Genomic DNA, 17128 nt, shown 5'->3' with positions numbered 1-17128 from the left:
CTCCTCATTCTGAGGTCTTCTGCTAGTGCTCTACTGATGACTTGTGTGGCTCCTGAGTGGTGCAGTGACTGCCTCATTTGGTGACATCCCAGTCCAGAGTGAGAGCTGCATCACTGGGCAGTTTTTAGGGCACCACGCAAGAGCACAGCCTTGTTGCCTGCTTCTCACTTGGCACTTGTGTTTCCACAGATGGTCCTGCAGCGTACCCCATCCCAGTGCAGAACATCAAGCCTCTGCTCACCGTCAGCTTCACCTCGGGAGACATCAGCTTAATGAACAACTACGATGACTTGTCTCCCACTGTCATCCGCTCAGGGCTGAAAGGTACAAAACGCTGCCATGCCCCATCCCCGCAGCCCTGTGCACGAATGCCTTCTGGGCTGATGTCACACACCTGGTACTTATTGATTCCTGTCCTCTGCAGTGACTTCTTCTGTGCTTAATGGAGTCTGTTAACACAGGTCACTCCCCTAGCTCTCCTCTGCTTACCTGACAACTCCATAGCTGGTCTTATCTTGAAGAGGGATTCCCATCAGTCTTTGTCCTACCCTACTCCCTTCCTCACTCTGACAAGAATGACCCTCCCAGGTGTATGTGTGTTTGCATCTGGTTCACGCTGTCTGCACAGTAAACGGATACTAGCACCTCCCATTCTTGAGGCAGCAGATGTTGTACAGTCATCATTTACACAGAAGCTCTGTAATTTTAAGAATCTGACAGGCTTATTAAGGTACCAATCATTGTGCAGTAATGCTACCTTGAAAGACTTGTGGAGGTTCTGCAACAGCCAGATGGAGGCGTGGATGTGAAGGGCAGCCATCAAGCGCTGCTGCCTTCTGGATAGAAAATCAGTGGCCATAGGCATTGGAAGTGCTCTAAATTTTTCAATTCCAGAATATTAACTGATGTTGTGGCCCTAGTGAGTTCTTTGGAAAAACAGTCTGTTTCTTGAGGATTGAATGGTGTAGTGTAGAAAGATTTAAAAATTCAGTTCCTGGCTGGGCGTGGTGATGCATACTTGTGGGAGGCTGAAGCAGGAGGATTTCGAGTTCAAAGTCAGCCTCAGCAACAGCAAGGCCCTAAGCAACTCAGTGAGACCCTGTCTCTAAATAAAATACAAAATAGGGCTGGGGATGTGGCTCAGTTGCTGAATGCCCCTGAGTTCAATCCTCAGTACCCTCCCCCACCAAAAAAAGAAAAAGAAAGAAAGAAATTCAATTCCTGGATTGCCTCTGGCTGATATTTTCAAAGGACCTACTGTAACCTGAATAGGGAGGTGAGAAGCCAGCCAGGAACTTGACTGCAACCTAGTTAACTGCCAAAATTCAAAATTGGATGTCAGTCTAGAGAGTTACTGTCCTGTGCTGCTGCTGCTGCTTGTGTGAATTCTTCAGGAATCAGGTCTATATATGTCACTGATGGTTGACCGAAATATATCATACATCTCTAATACCCCCAAGCCTTACTTAATTCTATTTCAAAAATATAGAATATTTTTAGAAGCAGATTATACTCCTTCTTAGGTATCCCCTTCTGCTGTTTCAGAACTAGATTTATAAGGAATTATTTAGCCTATAAAGTCCTGTGCGACATGAAGTATGGAGAAGCCCTCCTTTATACCACACAGATAGGCCTCATTATGAGCTAAGTAAATATTTTCATGCTGATGATGAACTTAAATTCCTTTGCTTTTCATTAAATTGTTTTTTGAATGTTCTGTCTTTCATGGATCTAAATAATATGTTTGGTCATCATAAGCTCCCCCATATAGTTAGTAATCTAATCTCTATTTTTCTTCACAAATTACATTTTCAAATTTCTTAACCAAGTTATTTTTTTCTTAAAAATCTGCCACTACTGTTGGAATTCTGAATTTGCTCTCTATGAAATATCTGGTCATGACTGAAAATAATATAATTACCACTCAGTTCCTCTTTCTTCTTCACAAGATGAATTTTTTAGTCTTTTTTACCATCTTGCTTATGGAAACTATTTTTTTGCTTTTTGAGTCTGTTGACTTATATTATTCCTATCAAGTCATGTTGTGCTGTAGCAGCATTTCTGACACAGCCCCATCAATGGTGCTGAGTAAGAGGAGGAGTTGGTGATTTGAGGAAGTGATTTAAAGAGGCCCTCACTAAAGTGAAGATTTTTTACCTGAATCATGTTCTAAAAACTCAGACAAATTCAGCATTGTAGTCATTGCCTAACTAGAAATCTTAATATAGTCTAAAATGTTTTCAATTATTTACACCTTCCTGGAGGGGAGATGCCGTTGTACTATGTCTTCCTAATTTCAGAAAGATGAATGAAATTGAAGTGAACTGGTGCCAGCCAGGATGTACCTCATGGAGATGATTTCTCTTTTCTGTCTTGGTATCAGAATATTTTAGACTTGATCTTACATGTAGCCTGAACAGCAGTATTTTTTATTTTTTAAATTTATGTTTTGTCCACTATTAGTACTGGGAAGAAAAGAGCAGTTGGCCACAGTCATCTACCCTATCACAGACAGGTCTGTCACCTGTCCCTAAAGTCTCTGATTCCCCTGGGTCTTTCTCTGTAACTAACTTAGACAACTTTTCAAGGGGAGAAAGGTGACTCACATGCCCTTTCTTTGACTTACCACCAGTGCTGTAATTTATGTCATGTGCAGAAGAGTTAGGATTCCAGGTCATCCCTTGTCCCTGTCACCAGCCCTCTTCCGCACCACCTGCCACCCTTGGTTTTCGCTGCAGATTTCTGGGGTTGGGGAGGAAGTAAGGTCTGATGTTGCTTTGTAGCTACTGCCCAGGAAGTTCCACCAGGGGAGGAACCCAGCTGGGGACACAGTAAGCATTGAGTTGGTTCATTCCCTCGGACTTTACCCTCTATGACTTTTACTTTTTCTTGAGGAAGAGTGATTCAGTCATGAGTTCAGGTATTCCCTGAGGAGCTGGGTACCTCAGTACTGAAAGCAGCTTTCAAAGGCACTTCTTTCATCCCTGTGTGCCATGAAATAAAAGGCCTCCACCCCAGGCTTTGTTTTGCAGAATTTCTTCCTCTTAGCCTTTCGTCACTCATTCTGAGGGAATGGACAGGGGTCAGTTTGGTCCTCACTGGATATGGACACTTTTTTTTCCAGTCCTTACTATACTCACTGAAAACGGCCTTTCTAAAGAAGAATCACCTGCTGTTGTCTCCTTCCTCTCACTCTCGCACCACGTGCACTTGCATGTGCCCCAAAACAAGAGTCAACTAACAGAAAGGTGACTCGTTACTATGGAAACCTAAGGGACAGAGGGCTGGGTTAACCTCAGGCAGCCACCAGGCAGCTGCAGTGTATGTGGTGTTTGTTAAGAGACCACTCTTTTCCTGCTAAAACCTAGCTGCCTCCTTTGAACCCAGCACTAATCCCACAAAAGAGGTTTCTTGTTAACATGAAAGAACCAATTCTAACTGCTAACTTTAGATGAAAATTTGACCCCCAGCTTTTACCAAGAAAGATCCATAAGATTGTCTGGTTTAAGTTGAACAGTGTAAATCTGCTAGTTTTCTTTTTCTTTTCATATTTTTTTAGTGGTAGGTGGACACAATGCCTTTATTTATTTGTTTTTATATGGTGCTGAGGATCGAACCCAGTGCCTCACACATGCAAGGCAAACGCTCTACCAACTGAGCTATAACCCCAGCCCTGATTTTCTTTTCTTTTTTTTTTAATTTTAGTTTTTGATGGACCTTTATTTTACTCATTTAGTAATATGCGGGTGCTGACACTTGAACCCAGGGCCTCACACATGCTAGGCAAATGCTCTACCACTGAGCCACAACCCCAGACCAGTCTACTGATTTTCTTTGCAAACACTTAAGAGGCCAAAATGTCCCCCATGTCTTAGCCCCAAATCATTGAGAAAATAAATGTGTTTGGAAGATGGATCACCTGGATGCTTCTGAACTTCCAGTTCTCTGAATGGGGAACATTAGAAACTCTTGGCCAGGAGTTTCAGGGAGAGTCAAAAGAAGGCTACTGAATATAATATTCATTTGTTCCTCCTAAGTTTTATTTTAAATACAATCTTTAGGGATTTAAAGAATAAGATAAAGTTATTACAGAAACCTTGGGCAAGGATATTGGAGATTGTTTTTTAAAATATGATAGACATGGTTTATAGAACATTTCTGAAACAGAAAGATTCTGACCCAATCATCTGGGCTTCTGTATTCTTCATCATAGTGATATCTGGGAATTGAATGAACATTTGCTTTTACTTTCAGTTTTACTTTCAATTTGTTGTTTTTATGACAATTTTAAACTCCAAACCCAGAAACTCAGCCCCTGCTGAGGACTCGGTACTCCTGACTGACTCTGGACAATTCCAGGATATTCCTTCTTAATTCCTGAATTCTTGGTGTCAAGGATTTATGAAATAGCCCATTTCCCTGGCAGCTGGTGTGCCCACCATGTGGACCAGGACTGGTCTGCTGAGCATCAGAGGAGCCCACATCTGCATCCCTTGATGCTGCACGTCCTGTAACCGCCAGAACATGAAGTGGCAGTTTTCATATGGAGTTTCTTCTTTGCAAAAGAGTGACTTGCTTTGCAGATGACAACTGTCAGTGTGACTTTGCAACTGAATTCAAGAAATCCCTGAGGGTGTGCTCAGACATATTTGGACTCATTCTCACCTCCAGCAGAAAAGCTCCGTGTGTGCTGGCCTCTGCTGTGAGCAGTCTCTGAAGGCATCTGTGTCCAGGCCAGCACTATAAGGGCAGCAAGCAGCCTGCTTCTTACTTTCAAAACCATTTTGTGACAAAATTCAAAGAATCTTTTTAAAAAATTAAAGAATGGTACAGTTTTCACTCATCTACTAATCAATACAGGTCAGATGAGGAGCCATGGAATTTAGTGTTACCATCTGTGTTTTTTTGTGGGGGATGGGAACTGGGGATTGAATCCAGGGGTTTAACCACTGAGCAACATCCTCAGCCCACTCTTTTATTATTTTTTTTTTCCAGCAGGATTTTCTTTATTTGGTATTCAGCAGAGAAGTCAATCGGTGAAGCACCTGGCAAGGCTCATTTTGGGGGCAGAAAATGACCCCTTTTTATTTTTTATTTTGAGACAGGGTCTTGCTGAGTTGCTTAGGGCCTCGTTAAGTTGCTGAGGCTGGCTTTGAACTTGCAATCCTCCTTCAGCCTCCTAGGCCGCTGGGATTACAGGCATGTGCCACTGCAACCACAGTGCTGGCATCTTTATTACCTACCATATTACAGTGATGTTTCTGCCCAGGAGTCCATAGACTCTGTCTTGTTAGCACTTTGACTGTTAGCTGCTTCTCCTTTTGGTGTTCTTGCGTACCTACTTAACACTGCCATTCACTGAAGATTATTTCATTCATGATCCCTACCAGGATTTTCTCTAGACCTAGACTTGGCAGTGAATATTCAGAACACATTTTAGAAGAGGCACAAATCCTCTAACCTCCATTTTCTGACATCTTAAAAATTTTATTTACCAGGATATTTACTTGATTCTTTTTATTTTTTGTTTTCTGGTTTGTGTCTAACTTTATTCATACAAAAAATCCTTTATTGGTATTGTCACTATTTGGGATTGATTTGTGTTTGTCTATAACTGCTGCAGCTCAGCTCTCTGTCTCCTGGTTTCTGCTGCAGCAAACCTGATGAGGTGTCTTGCTTCATGGAGTGTGCTCACTTTCAAGGCCATTGTACAAGAGCATCAGTGACTTCAGCATGCACTGGAATTAGCACTGAAACTCTTTCCAAGGGTGAACTAGAGGGATGTTATGGTCATGTGACTAGAGGCGCTTAGAAGCTGCTGCACTATAGCCCTGGCATTGGAATACGTGCCTATCCTGGCCAGGGCACCTTCTTTTAATTCAGTTCAGCTTCTCTGCAAAATGGGCTACTTAGATATAGATTTCAGAGCTCTTAGTATAAGCCAGATTATGGTTCTGTGGTTCTAAGAGAGAAAAAATGCTATAAATCTTGTTGGTACTTATAGATCTGTTCGCCAGCAAGAACTAGGTAATTGCTCACACTGGGATAAGACAAACCATTTAACAGCTACTTGTTAGATAAATAATGGCTTATAGATGGGTGTTGGCATCTCCAGTGTGAAAATTTCTCTGACAGTACTACCTGCCCCCCAGCAAGACTGCTGATCTTCTTTTCTAATAGAAGTCAGTACCCTTGTGTGTGTGTATCCTTCATCAGAGATTTACTTGCCTAGTGTTACCCAGGTATCAAATGAGTAAACGCAGGCTTCCTTGACTTAACTTTTTACTTTGAGCATGTACAAACTCGGCGTCTTCTCTGGGAGTGGAGGGCAGAGCAGTGGGAAGCACTGATGTGACATGTATAGGGTCACAGGTTTTATCACTTAACTTGCTTAGCAGAAATGTTCCACAGTCTCAGTGTGGAAATGCTGGTGTAGATAGATTATGGAAATGCTTAGAGATAGTTAAACGATTCTTCTTTTTCTTATTCTTCTCCCTCCCTCTCCTCTGTTTCCTTCTCTTCTTAATACTACTACTACTACTACTTCTCCTCTACCTCTTCCTCTTCCTTCTCTTCTTCTTCTCCTCCTCTTCCTCATCACCATCATCATCATCATTTTCTCCTCCTCCTCCTCTTATTTCTTCTTCTTCTTCTCCCCCCCCCCCTCAATAAGGTCTCACTAAGTTCCCCAGCCTAGCCTCCAAATTTGTGATCTTCCTGTCTCAGGCTCCCAAGCAGCTGCTCCACCACACCCACCTTAAAATGCCAACCTTCTTATATCAGGATTTCTACCTGATCTAGATATGTTTTAGAGAAACTGTAATCTCCAACCATGTAACAGCTTGTTTATAATAAGTCTTAAAAGAGAGGATTGTTGGGGAGGGGGCATGGGGGCAGGAAAGATGGTGGAATGAGACGGACATCATTATCCTAAGTACATGTGTGAATGCACATGAGGTGCGATGCTACATTGTGTATAACCAGAGAAATGAAAAGTGCTGCAATTGTGTACAATGAATCAAAATGCATTCTGCTGTCATATATACCTAGTTAAAATAAAAGAAATGGGTTGTTATCTTCGTGAAAGGGGAGGTCTGCTTGTATATTTGGTTAGCATCTCTATGTTTTAAACTACTGAAGACGCATGCCAGTATGGCTGACTGGCAGTTGAGGAGGGTTGCATCCTCATGCTGAGTGTCTCTTCTGTATGGTTTCAGAGGTGGTAGCTCAGTGGTGCACACAGGGAGACTTGCTGGCAGTTGCTGGGATGGAGCGGCAGACCCAACTCAGCGAGCTCCCCAATGGTCCCCTTCTGAAGAGTGCCATGGTCAAGTTCTACAATGTTCGAGGGGAGCACATCTTCACACTGGACACGCTTGTTCAGGTAATGATATTAAAGAAAAGTCACTGTGTCAGTATACCCAGTCTGGTAAACATTCATGAGTTTATTATACTCACTTCGGTTATCTTTGACAAATTGTATTTCAGTCATTTTTTACTTTAATTGAATTTGTTGTATAAACTAGGATTAATAGGGGAGAGAACAGTTTTTTCCTCTTAACCAGAATGCCTTATTGTATTATCCAGTCAAATGAATGAGTAGTAAATAATCAGAGGGAGCTAGTGCGGAACAGCACTCTGGCGTGAAGGCCGAATCTTCATTTATTCACTTAGAGTAAAAATCATCTTTATGACTTCTTGTTGGGACTTCCTAACAAAAGACAGAAATAACAGGAGAAATACACAGAAGTCTGATGCACGTACACCTCTCACATACATGGGAAATAATCAGAGACGGAGGCAGCCCTCAAGTCGATCTAGGCGTCAGGGCTTTGGCTTAAACTGCTCTGCTGAAGCAAAGAGAGAATGTGGGGAGAGCCTCTGTTTCAGCACTACAAATCAAGGGTCGTTGTCCTGGGCCTTCTCCCCTGGAGTCCCCAGCAGTGCGATGCCCTCCTGTCCTGGCAGGTGGAGGCGGACATTTCCCCAGCCCATGGCAACTGCTGTGTCTTTCTGTGTCTGAGTGTGGCCTACGTGTTTGTCTTAAGTGGACTCGTGCATGACGTACCTTTTGTGGCTTATTCTGCTTCACATGGTGTCCTCAAGGTTCCTCTGTACAGTGGCATATATCAGAGTTCCTTCCTTTTTAAGGCTGAGTAACACTCAACTCCATGAATATAGCACATTCATTTTCTGGGGTCTTTGATGGCAGCCATCCCTTCAGGTGTGAGGTGACATCTCACTGTGGTTTTGTTTTGTGTTTCTCTGGTGACTAGTGATGTTGAGTGTCTTTTTTCACATACTCACTGGGCATTTGTATGTCTTTAGAGAAACGTCTGGTTAAGTCTTTTACCTTTTTTTTTTGGTACTAGAGATTGAACTCGGGGTATTTAACCACTGCCACATCCACAGCCCTTTTTTGTATATTTTTAGAGCTAGGATTTCGCTGAGTTGCTTAGGGTCTCACAGAGTTGCTGAGGCTGACTTTGAACTTGTGGTCCTCCTGCCTCAGCCTCCCAAGCTGCTGGGATTATAGGGCATGCACCACTGTGCCTAGATCTTTTGCCCATTTTTAAATCAAGTTATTTTGTTGTTGTTGTTGTTGTTGTTGAGTTGTGAGATTTAAATATATCTTTGATAACATCTTCTTGGGCAAGTAAGCATACCGTCCTCTTGTTTGTTCAAGCATCCTGCAAACTCTTTGAGGGGCTACTGTGTGACTGGCACTGAGCTCTCAGGACTGCTATTTAGGAGTAGATAAGGAAGATACATCCCTTCCTTCTAAGCTTGGAAGCCAGTTAAAGAAGGCAGACAAATAATGACACCAAGATTAGATTTTGAAGAACTATTTCCAGGTGCTATGGTAGCATGGAGAAAAGGAGTCTTACTAAGACTTGTTCTTGGTGGATATTTTTCCAGCTCTGCTGGTCCCTCCTCTTATCCCACCAATCCTCAGGCCATTCCAGTCACTCCTACAGCTTTAAGTATTGTCTTTTTTTTTTTCTTTTCTTTTTTTTCTTTACTATTTTTGTAGTCATAGGTGGACACAGTACCTTTATTTTATTTATTTTTATATGGTGCTGAGGATCAAACCCAGTGCCTCACACATGCAAGATGAACACTCTTCCACTGAGCCACCTCCCCAGCCCCTTAAGTACTGTCTTTATAAAGGGTGGATCCTAGAAAGCGGCCTGTATAGACCCCGTTGCTCACTCACACACCTGTTGACAGTCCAGCACTCACTACCATCATGTCCAGCCCTCGGGGCATTCCCCCACACAGACAGCTCCTCTTCCTTCTGGGTCACGGCCCCATCATGCGCAGCTCCAGCCACAGGCCAGGTCATCCTGACTCACCTTTGCATTTTACCTCCTAGATAACTCAGTGTCTATACCTTGTTTCTCCGCCACCCACCACTCTGTCCCAGCCCCTCCCTCTCACCTTCCCTCCTGGGCCACTCTTCCCTTGGCAGCCACGTCAGAGTCTCTTGTGATTTAAAGGGACCTCCACAAGCTGGCCCTCATCCTCTGCAGGACTAGCTGTCAATATCCCCTCCTTCTCTAACCCTGCCAGTCCTCATCCTGTGCTCCTCAGTCGTGCCGGAGCTCACTTTCCTCCACTTGCACCATGCTGTTCCCTCTGTAGGCACACTTCTCCCCACTCACCACCTGGCCACTCTGCCTGTGCTTTTGTCTGAGAGGAAGCATCATGCTGCAGACCCCACAGCACCCTGTCCTTTTAGTTGTAGTGATGTTCCTCAAAGGTGTCATTATTTCTTTGTCTGTTTCAAGGCCATGACAGCAGGGTCCTGTCTCGTTCGTTGTTCCTGCACGATGTCTTATGCACACTAAGCCTTCTGTCAATATCAGGGTATCTTTGAGTGAAAGAGCCACTTGAACAACGGCAGCCTTCATGCCAGGGCTGTAGCTATATTCAGATGTTTCTGCTAAACACAGAGCAGTTGCTTACACCATGAATTAAGGCAATACATTTTTTTAAAAGAGTGAATTTACTACATTAGGAGACCCGCATGATCAGCAATTTTCATCTAGAAGAAGTACTGTTTGAGAACTCTCACCTCACACCCCCTGCAGGTTTTCTGTTCAGCATGTCAGTCCTACTTGAAACTCCTTAGAGACTTCCTCCTGCAAACTGTCACCAGGCCATGAACGCCCTCTGCCTTGCCTATCTTGCCTATCAGATGCGTCCTGCTCATCCTCAGGTAGCAGACGTCCTGTGGCTGTGCCATCCTAGAGGCTTCCCCTGGCTGCTAACCTGGCCTTTCTCAAAACTGACTCCTCTTCACCCTCAGTCTGAGCTTGAGTCTCACCTCCCAGGAGAGGCTTTGCATAGTATCTTCCCCACGATACTCCACTCCACAGCTGCATTCTATTTTGTTGGGCTGTTTCTGTCTTAGGATGTATCAGAATCTGAGATTCTTCAATTTTATTTCCTGAGTAGTTGTTTCATCCCACTAGAATATAAGGGACCCATGTGAAGCAACCTTGTGTGTCTTATCTGCCACTGTCCTTCAGGTGCCTAGAACCACACCTGGCTTGTGGTAGAGTCTCAATAAGCAGTGGTTCAGTAGGTGGCTGAGCCTCAGGACTACCCATTTTTGTTGCTATGCATTGCTTAATGAGTTCCCAGGGTCAGATAACATAAGATTCTTTGCTATTTGTATTATCCCCTAGTTTCTTCAGCTACTGGCAATTATAGTATGATTTCTCTAAAAAAAATAGTAATAAATTACTTTGAGAAATAGAGTATAGTTTAACTCTGGCATAGGTTAGATGAAGAGCAACAACAGGAAATAAGATTACATGTGCTGTAGGACAGATGTGTGAGGTCTTGAGTGTCTGGCATCTTGGTCCATTCAGGCTGCCATAAGAAAATCCTTTAGTCTTGGTAGTTTGTAAATAATAGAAATTTATTTCTCATGTTTTTTGGAGACTAGGAAGTCCAAAATCAAGAAGTGCAGGTTCAGTGCCTCACAGGACTGGAGGGACAGAGTAGAGAGAGAGGTAGCGCCCTTCAGCCTCCTTTATAAGGATGCTAATTCTATTCATTTCCTATGATTTAATCTGTTCCCCAAAGGTCCCATCTTTTATTACTACAGCAGTGGGAATTTGGTTTTGTTTTGGAAGGACACATTCAGACAGCAGCACTGGCCAAGAGGTTTAGACTTTGTTGTCTTCGAATTTTTGTTTTATGAGCAAGGGAAAGACAGCAGGGTTTTGGGAAGGCTGATCTGTTGGGGGGCAGTGTAATCCCAGCCAGAAGGAATAAGGGAGAAGGCCAGGAAGTGGGAATAGAGTGGCTGAGGCAGAATTCAGGGAGATGACACTAGACTTGGCTCCTTGCCACCCAGGAGGAGGAGGGTGCTGGCTCCAGAGGCAGAAGCTTTCAGCCAGGAGTCCCGCCAGGTGTTTGGGTGGGGTAATTGGAAGGCACATTGGAGAGATGGGGCAAGAACTCAGGCAGGAGACCGGATCAAAGAGACAGGTAGAGCCTTGTGTAGAGAGACCATGGTTGGAGAAAAGAATTTTTATTAAATGTAGAGAGAGGACAGAGGAGCAGATGACCAAGTGCAGAGCTTGAATAGTAGAGTGATAATCCTCATTTAGCAAGCAGCAGAAGGAAGAAAGAGATGCAAGGGGAATGTCATAAAAGAGCCATTAAAGGAAATATGTCAACTAAGAGGACAACAGTTGAATGTAGACATGAGAAAATTGGATTTGGAGGTTTTAAGGTCAACAAGTCTTCTCAATAGAATAATGGTGATGGCAGTCACATTGTAAAAGGTTGGTTCATTTCATCAGTCAATCTTTATTGAACCATCTTAGTGCCAAGCTTTGTTCTAGATGCTAGACGGATAGCTGTAGTAGCTAAGATAAAGAATGAGTGACAAAATGACTCATGAGGGAGTTGAGGCAGCAGATATAACTGAAGTGTTAGCTGTGTAAACTGTGTGGCAGGGATTGAGGAGAAGGGGAAAGCGGGTGGTGCCTTGAGTGTGACCATGCTTACAAACAAATGATAAAGCTTTGTGCAGAGAGAAGTAAAGAAGCAGAATAGCCAGAGCCAGGGTGGGGTGGGAAGTATGGGTTTGAGATGAGTAACTCAAAGGATAGACGTGTCAGGCACCTGGGTCCATTCAGGCTGCTCTGACAAAATCCCCTAGACTGGATGTTTATGAATAATAGAAAAGTATTTATGGTTTTTGAAAGCTAGGAAGTTTAACCTGAAGGGACAGAAGCACCCTTTAGCCTCTCTTATAAGGGTGCTAATCCTATTCACTTCCTGTGACTTAATCACTTCAGCCTAGAGACGAGGTACAGAAAGACAGACTACAGAAAGAGCTGAAAGACTGGTAAGGAAAGGAGGGGACAAAGCACTTGGTATGGGACAACTTCTCTCATCCCAACTAGTTAAGAGCCAGAAGAAAAGTGAAAAGTGCAGTGCCACAGAGACTATGGCACAGGAGCCTTGGAATGACAGGCTGAAGTGAAGTCCCCGCCAAAGCTGGACAGTCTGTTCCAAAGCCAGGGTCTGTGCTGTCCGTGCCTTCTCTACAGTCCCAAGTCAGAAGTACAACGTGCCTAAATCAGAAACTGGAAAGCAGAGTGTAGCACAAAGACCCAGAACCCTATAAGGAAACGGGCAACCAATCCATAGTCTGATGCTTCATGACCTGAGACCAGGAAGCATAAAGTCACAGAAAGGCCTGTTCAAGAGGAAGTGATGAAAACAGAGTAGGAAGCTATGGTTGGCTAGAAATGTCAGATTCCTGTTTTAGAAGTGAAATAGTTATAAGAGATGACGTGAGCACGTGGAGGAGCTGAAGTAGAGCAGAGCTGGGGCCATTAGTGTGCAGCAGGCTGTCTGGCAACGTGAGCATTTATGTTGGAGTCCTAGCGAATCTGAGACTGAAGGAGAGGTTACCCTGTGTAGGGTTGTGGCTCCATGGCCAGAGCATTGCCAGAACATAGTAGGTGCTCTGTAAATATTTGTTCAGCGGTTGGGTAGACAGTTGCCAACATAGGTGCTCTTCAGTCTTTCTGTTGATGGTTTAGACCAGAAGGCTTGTGCCCTTTCTAATCAGATCTCAGGTTAGCTTTTTATCTGTAGCCTAATAGGCAATGTCTTAGGCTATTTTCTGTTGCTATAACAAAATGCTTGAGTCCTAAAGCATTTTGCTGCACAGTGTTGGAAGCCATGAAGCTCAAGAGTATGCTGCCTACATCTCAGCATCTGGTAAGGGCCTTCTCTGGCATCACTGTGTGACAGAGGGCATCCTATGGCAAGACAGAGCAAGTTTGTTAGGTGGGGTCCTTTCCTCATTAATGCCATCATGAGGCCATGACCTCATCCAATCTCAAGTATCTCCCAGAGGCCCCACCCAAATGCCAGCAGCATAGGAATTTGGGGGGGACACATTCAAACCATAGTGGGTGGTAAGTAGGAGAAGGTAAGAATCTCAGCTCTTTCTGAGTTCATAAGGCTGTTGTATTTGAATATTTGTCAATCCAGGTCTGGAGCACTGTGAGTGCCTTCAGCCTTGTAGTCCCCTGTCCACTCTGACTTAGGTGTGCCTCCCGCTGGCATTCTCCTCCCTCTTCAGAGGTGTCTTTCCTGGGAAAGCTTCAATACCAGCCCAGTCACATTCTCTTCTAAATTTGCCTGTGGGATTGAGACTCTTCTTCCTGATGAGCCCTTGGGATGCTTAATGCTTCTGGGATGAATTATACTTTCCTGTCTTTTATTTTACTCAAGTCAGAGCCTATGTTTTCCTCATTTTTCTGACTTTCACTCAGACTAGAATGTGGTAGAGGCTTGATGGCCTTAGCCTTTGCAAAAATTCTCACGAGCTGCCATATGAAACGTGGGTCTTGCATCTGAACTGTTTATTCCTGGGCTCAGGAATAAGAGAGAGACTTGACCAGCATTCATCGGTGGAGTGTCCCTGCAGTGTCTCAACACCTTAATCAGTTATTGATTCTTTCATTTAGGATCTAGTGCAACCATTGAAAATATTGCGTTGATATAAAGGCTAACAATACTGCCTTTGAAAATGAAGTCCAATACTCAGTATGTGCAACTTAACTCTTAACTGCAGTGATTCTCAAACCATGTGTGATATGTGCTGTGCTATTCAAGGAGTCCAAAGGCAGGGAAATTTTTATAGCAGGAAGGAAGTTAGGCAGTTTATTGAACTGCTTATAAAAAGAATTAAATGCAACTTAGATTGGATAATTTATTTCCAAGTTAATTAGATTGTAGGCTGCTGCATACAAAGCCCATTGCCTGGTACAACGTGTGGCGGTATTGGCTTTAAAATTGATTTTCTTGATTTACTTGTAACATTAATGCCTGTGGCTAAAGCTCTTACAAGGAAATTTATTATCAGTTACTTTCCTTTCCTTATTGCATGTGTTGTAGTTTAAAATTCTGTAAGTTACCTCATCAGCTGTGGTCTGATCATCTGTATCTACTTGAATATCTGATAATTTGGTGATGGATTTTTAGAGTTAGTACTACTGAATGAAATTTGCGGGCCTCAGTAATTTGGGTCTGGGATTTTTGCTTGTTATATGAACATCTGGCATTACAGGCTGGTTTGGGGTCACCAAGTATTCTGTAAGTTTTGGTTGTTGAAGTAAGATGTTCCAGTGATTTTTTTTTTTTTTTTAATGTGCTGAGGATGGAACCCAGTGCCTTACATGTGCTAGGCAAGCACTGTACCACTGAGCTACAACCCCAGCCCTCCAGAGGAATTTTAAGAAAGAAGTTATGGGAACAGAAAATGAGAAATTGCATTTATGGTTGGAGATTTCGGTACCCCTGAAGGAGAATCCTTTAGCCAAAAATGTGTCTGCCTCTTTCTGTTGAGGAGAAGCACTGGCTGCTCTCCCAGGGCTGTCATGGTGGCGTTCCAGGTTTGCTGCGAATGGTGAGCAAGTCTTCCGTGGGTGTTGTCTGCTTAGAGAATAGGAGAATGGTTGTGTTCTTTTAAAACTGAGACTCGGCTGGCTGAATCCTGAGCCAGCTTTTATTACTACAACTTGGTTGGTGGCCAAATCATTACGATTTCATATGCAAAATTGTTCGTGGCTCCACCCAACAGTTTGATGATGACCAGTCACTATTTTTTAAAACTGATGCATAAAAACATAAGTAGTGTACATATTAATGGGTCCCATGAGATATTTCTTTATGCATTGTGTCGTGTCACGTTTAGATCAGGTTGATCATCTCCATCTCCTCAGAATCCATGGTTTCTGAAGTGAATTCTGTTGCATGTGCTTGTGTAAACTTGCAATATCCCCTTCTCTGTGCATTTCCTCCTGCCAGAGAACCCCCTTTATAGGGTTGCCACAGAGAGGAGGAACAAAACATGGGAGAAGGGGGCGGGAGGCCTTTGACCTCCACAGGGATCTACTCCTCTACCACCTCGGCAGCTGGTTCTCATCTGGGGAGTCTTTACCAGGACTGCCTCCTTATCCCTGGCTTGGGCCAGTGTAGTTGCCTCTAATCTGCTTATTTTTAATATGTAAAGAACACCTGCTTTTTTCTTACATCTTTCCAAAACTGTTGAATAACTGCTCTAATGGATATAAAATTGGTAATACTGGAAGGAAGCTTTTGATGCCAGTTCAGTGATGCATGCCATCCTCTCAGCCAGGCTTCTGCTCAGAGGGCCTCCTTGGAGCTGTCTTGCCTGCTCCCTGCGCTCTTTCTCTAGTCCCTTACGCCGCCCTGTCCTCACTGCATAGCGTCCTCACTACTGACATTATCAGGTCGTCCCTGTCAAACATGTTAAGATGTTTCTTTCTCTCTACCACCCCAGAATGTAAGCTCCCCGAGGGGTGGATTTTGTCTTGTTCAGCATTGCTCCCCTAATGCCTAGAATGGATCTGGTCCATTGTATACATTTGGCAAATATTTTATTTTATGACTGGTTGGTGGTGCAATAGATGAATAAATGATTGGGTTGACACAGGGCATGTATTGTGTAGTGGCAGGAGATGGGGTGCCATAGTAAGGCATGAGAAGTGGTCACTCAGGGGTACAGTCCATACTGCTGTCCAGAGGAAGAGAGGGAGAGGAAGCCAACACCCACTGCTTACATTGCTCAGCATCATCATCCAAAGAGGGAGGTGCAGGGCAGGAGGACTCTCCATTAACCTTGTGCCTCGCACCTGCCGTGGTGAATGACACATCCTCCCAGGTGAGCAGTAGCTCCTGTGGATCCAGCAGAGCAGCAGTGTCCACCTTGCTGACTCTCTTAGATGCAGCTCCTTTTTCTTTGTTTTGTTTGGTTTCGCCCTTTTACCTCCGATGCACCAAATACGTGAACCTCTTTACACAAGTTAAGGGTTTTTTTGTAGCTTTATTTTATGTATGTATGTAGGTATTTATTTATTATGTGGTACTGAGGATAGAACCCAGTGCCTCACATATGCTAGGTGAGCGCTCCACCGTTGAGCTACAAACCCAGCCCCACAAGATTTTAACATTTTCAACTTCACAGTTTTAGCCATCAGTCATTTTATGTGATTTGAGAGATTAAATCCACAAGCTTTCTAGTTCTTCCTAGTGGATAGCAGCTCTTCAGATTAGAACATGAGTCTGAGGGACCTTTGTATGTCCCAGGGTTTTACTGGAACGGAACATGGAGTGCATTTCTCTCTAGCAGCTTATCCCAACAGGTGAGATTCCTCAGGAGGAAGGATGCTCTGTGTGGTGAGGTCTGTGGACAAACAGACAGTGGGCTCGTGCTCTGCCAGAATGGCTGAGCCCAGAGCACAGAGTGACAGAAAATGATGGCTGCCAAGTCAAGACTGGACACCTGTGTTTGAAATCTGACTGCTTCCAAAGCAGCAGCGTATTTGTAACATGAGCCTAGCAGGCTGGGAAATGTGATTTTGAAAATGAAAGACAATGTGTTATAAAGGGACTTTCTGTGAACAGGTTTATGGGGATCCTGAGAGGTCATGTCCCTGCTGCCTGACATCTGACTAAATGGTAACCACAAGAATTAATTTTCCCCACACAGATGATACCTGGAAATCTTCACACTAGAGGGACAGTTTTTATTATCTGTAATTTCTTCCCTGTGTTTTTG

The 17128-nt window shown here is 43.7% G+C and overlaps 1 protein-coding gene across 3 annotated transcripts in view; it reads left to right on the top strand.

The window, feature by feature from the left end:
- Window positions 1–17128, top strand: part of Tulp4 (TUB like protein 4) — a 231900-nt gene that overhangs the window by 191138 nt on the left and 23634 nt on the right. For all 3 annotated transcript variants that reach the window (XM_027939588.2, XM_071612876.1, XM_071612877.1), the window contains exons 6-7: window positions 190–324; window positions 7218–7384. In XM_027939588.2, the coding sequence (XP_027795389.1) occupies window positions 190–324; window positions 7218–7384 (302 nt within the window). The remainder of the gene's footprint in view (window positions 1–189; window positions 325–7217; window positions 7385–17128) is intronic.

This window comes from Marmota flaviventris, chromosome 6 (assembly GCF_047511675.1).
Source record: "Marmota flaviventris isolate mMarFla1 chromosome 6, mMarFla1.hap1, whole genome shotgun sequence".
In the NCBI taxonomy this organism is placed as follows: domain Eukaryota; kingdom Metazoa; phylum Chordata; class Mammalia; order Rodentia; family Sciuridae; genus Marmota; species Marmota flaviventris.
This window is presented reverse-complemented; position numbering and strand designations above follow the sequence as displayed.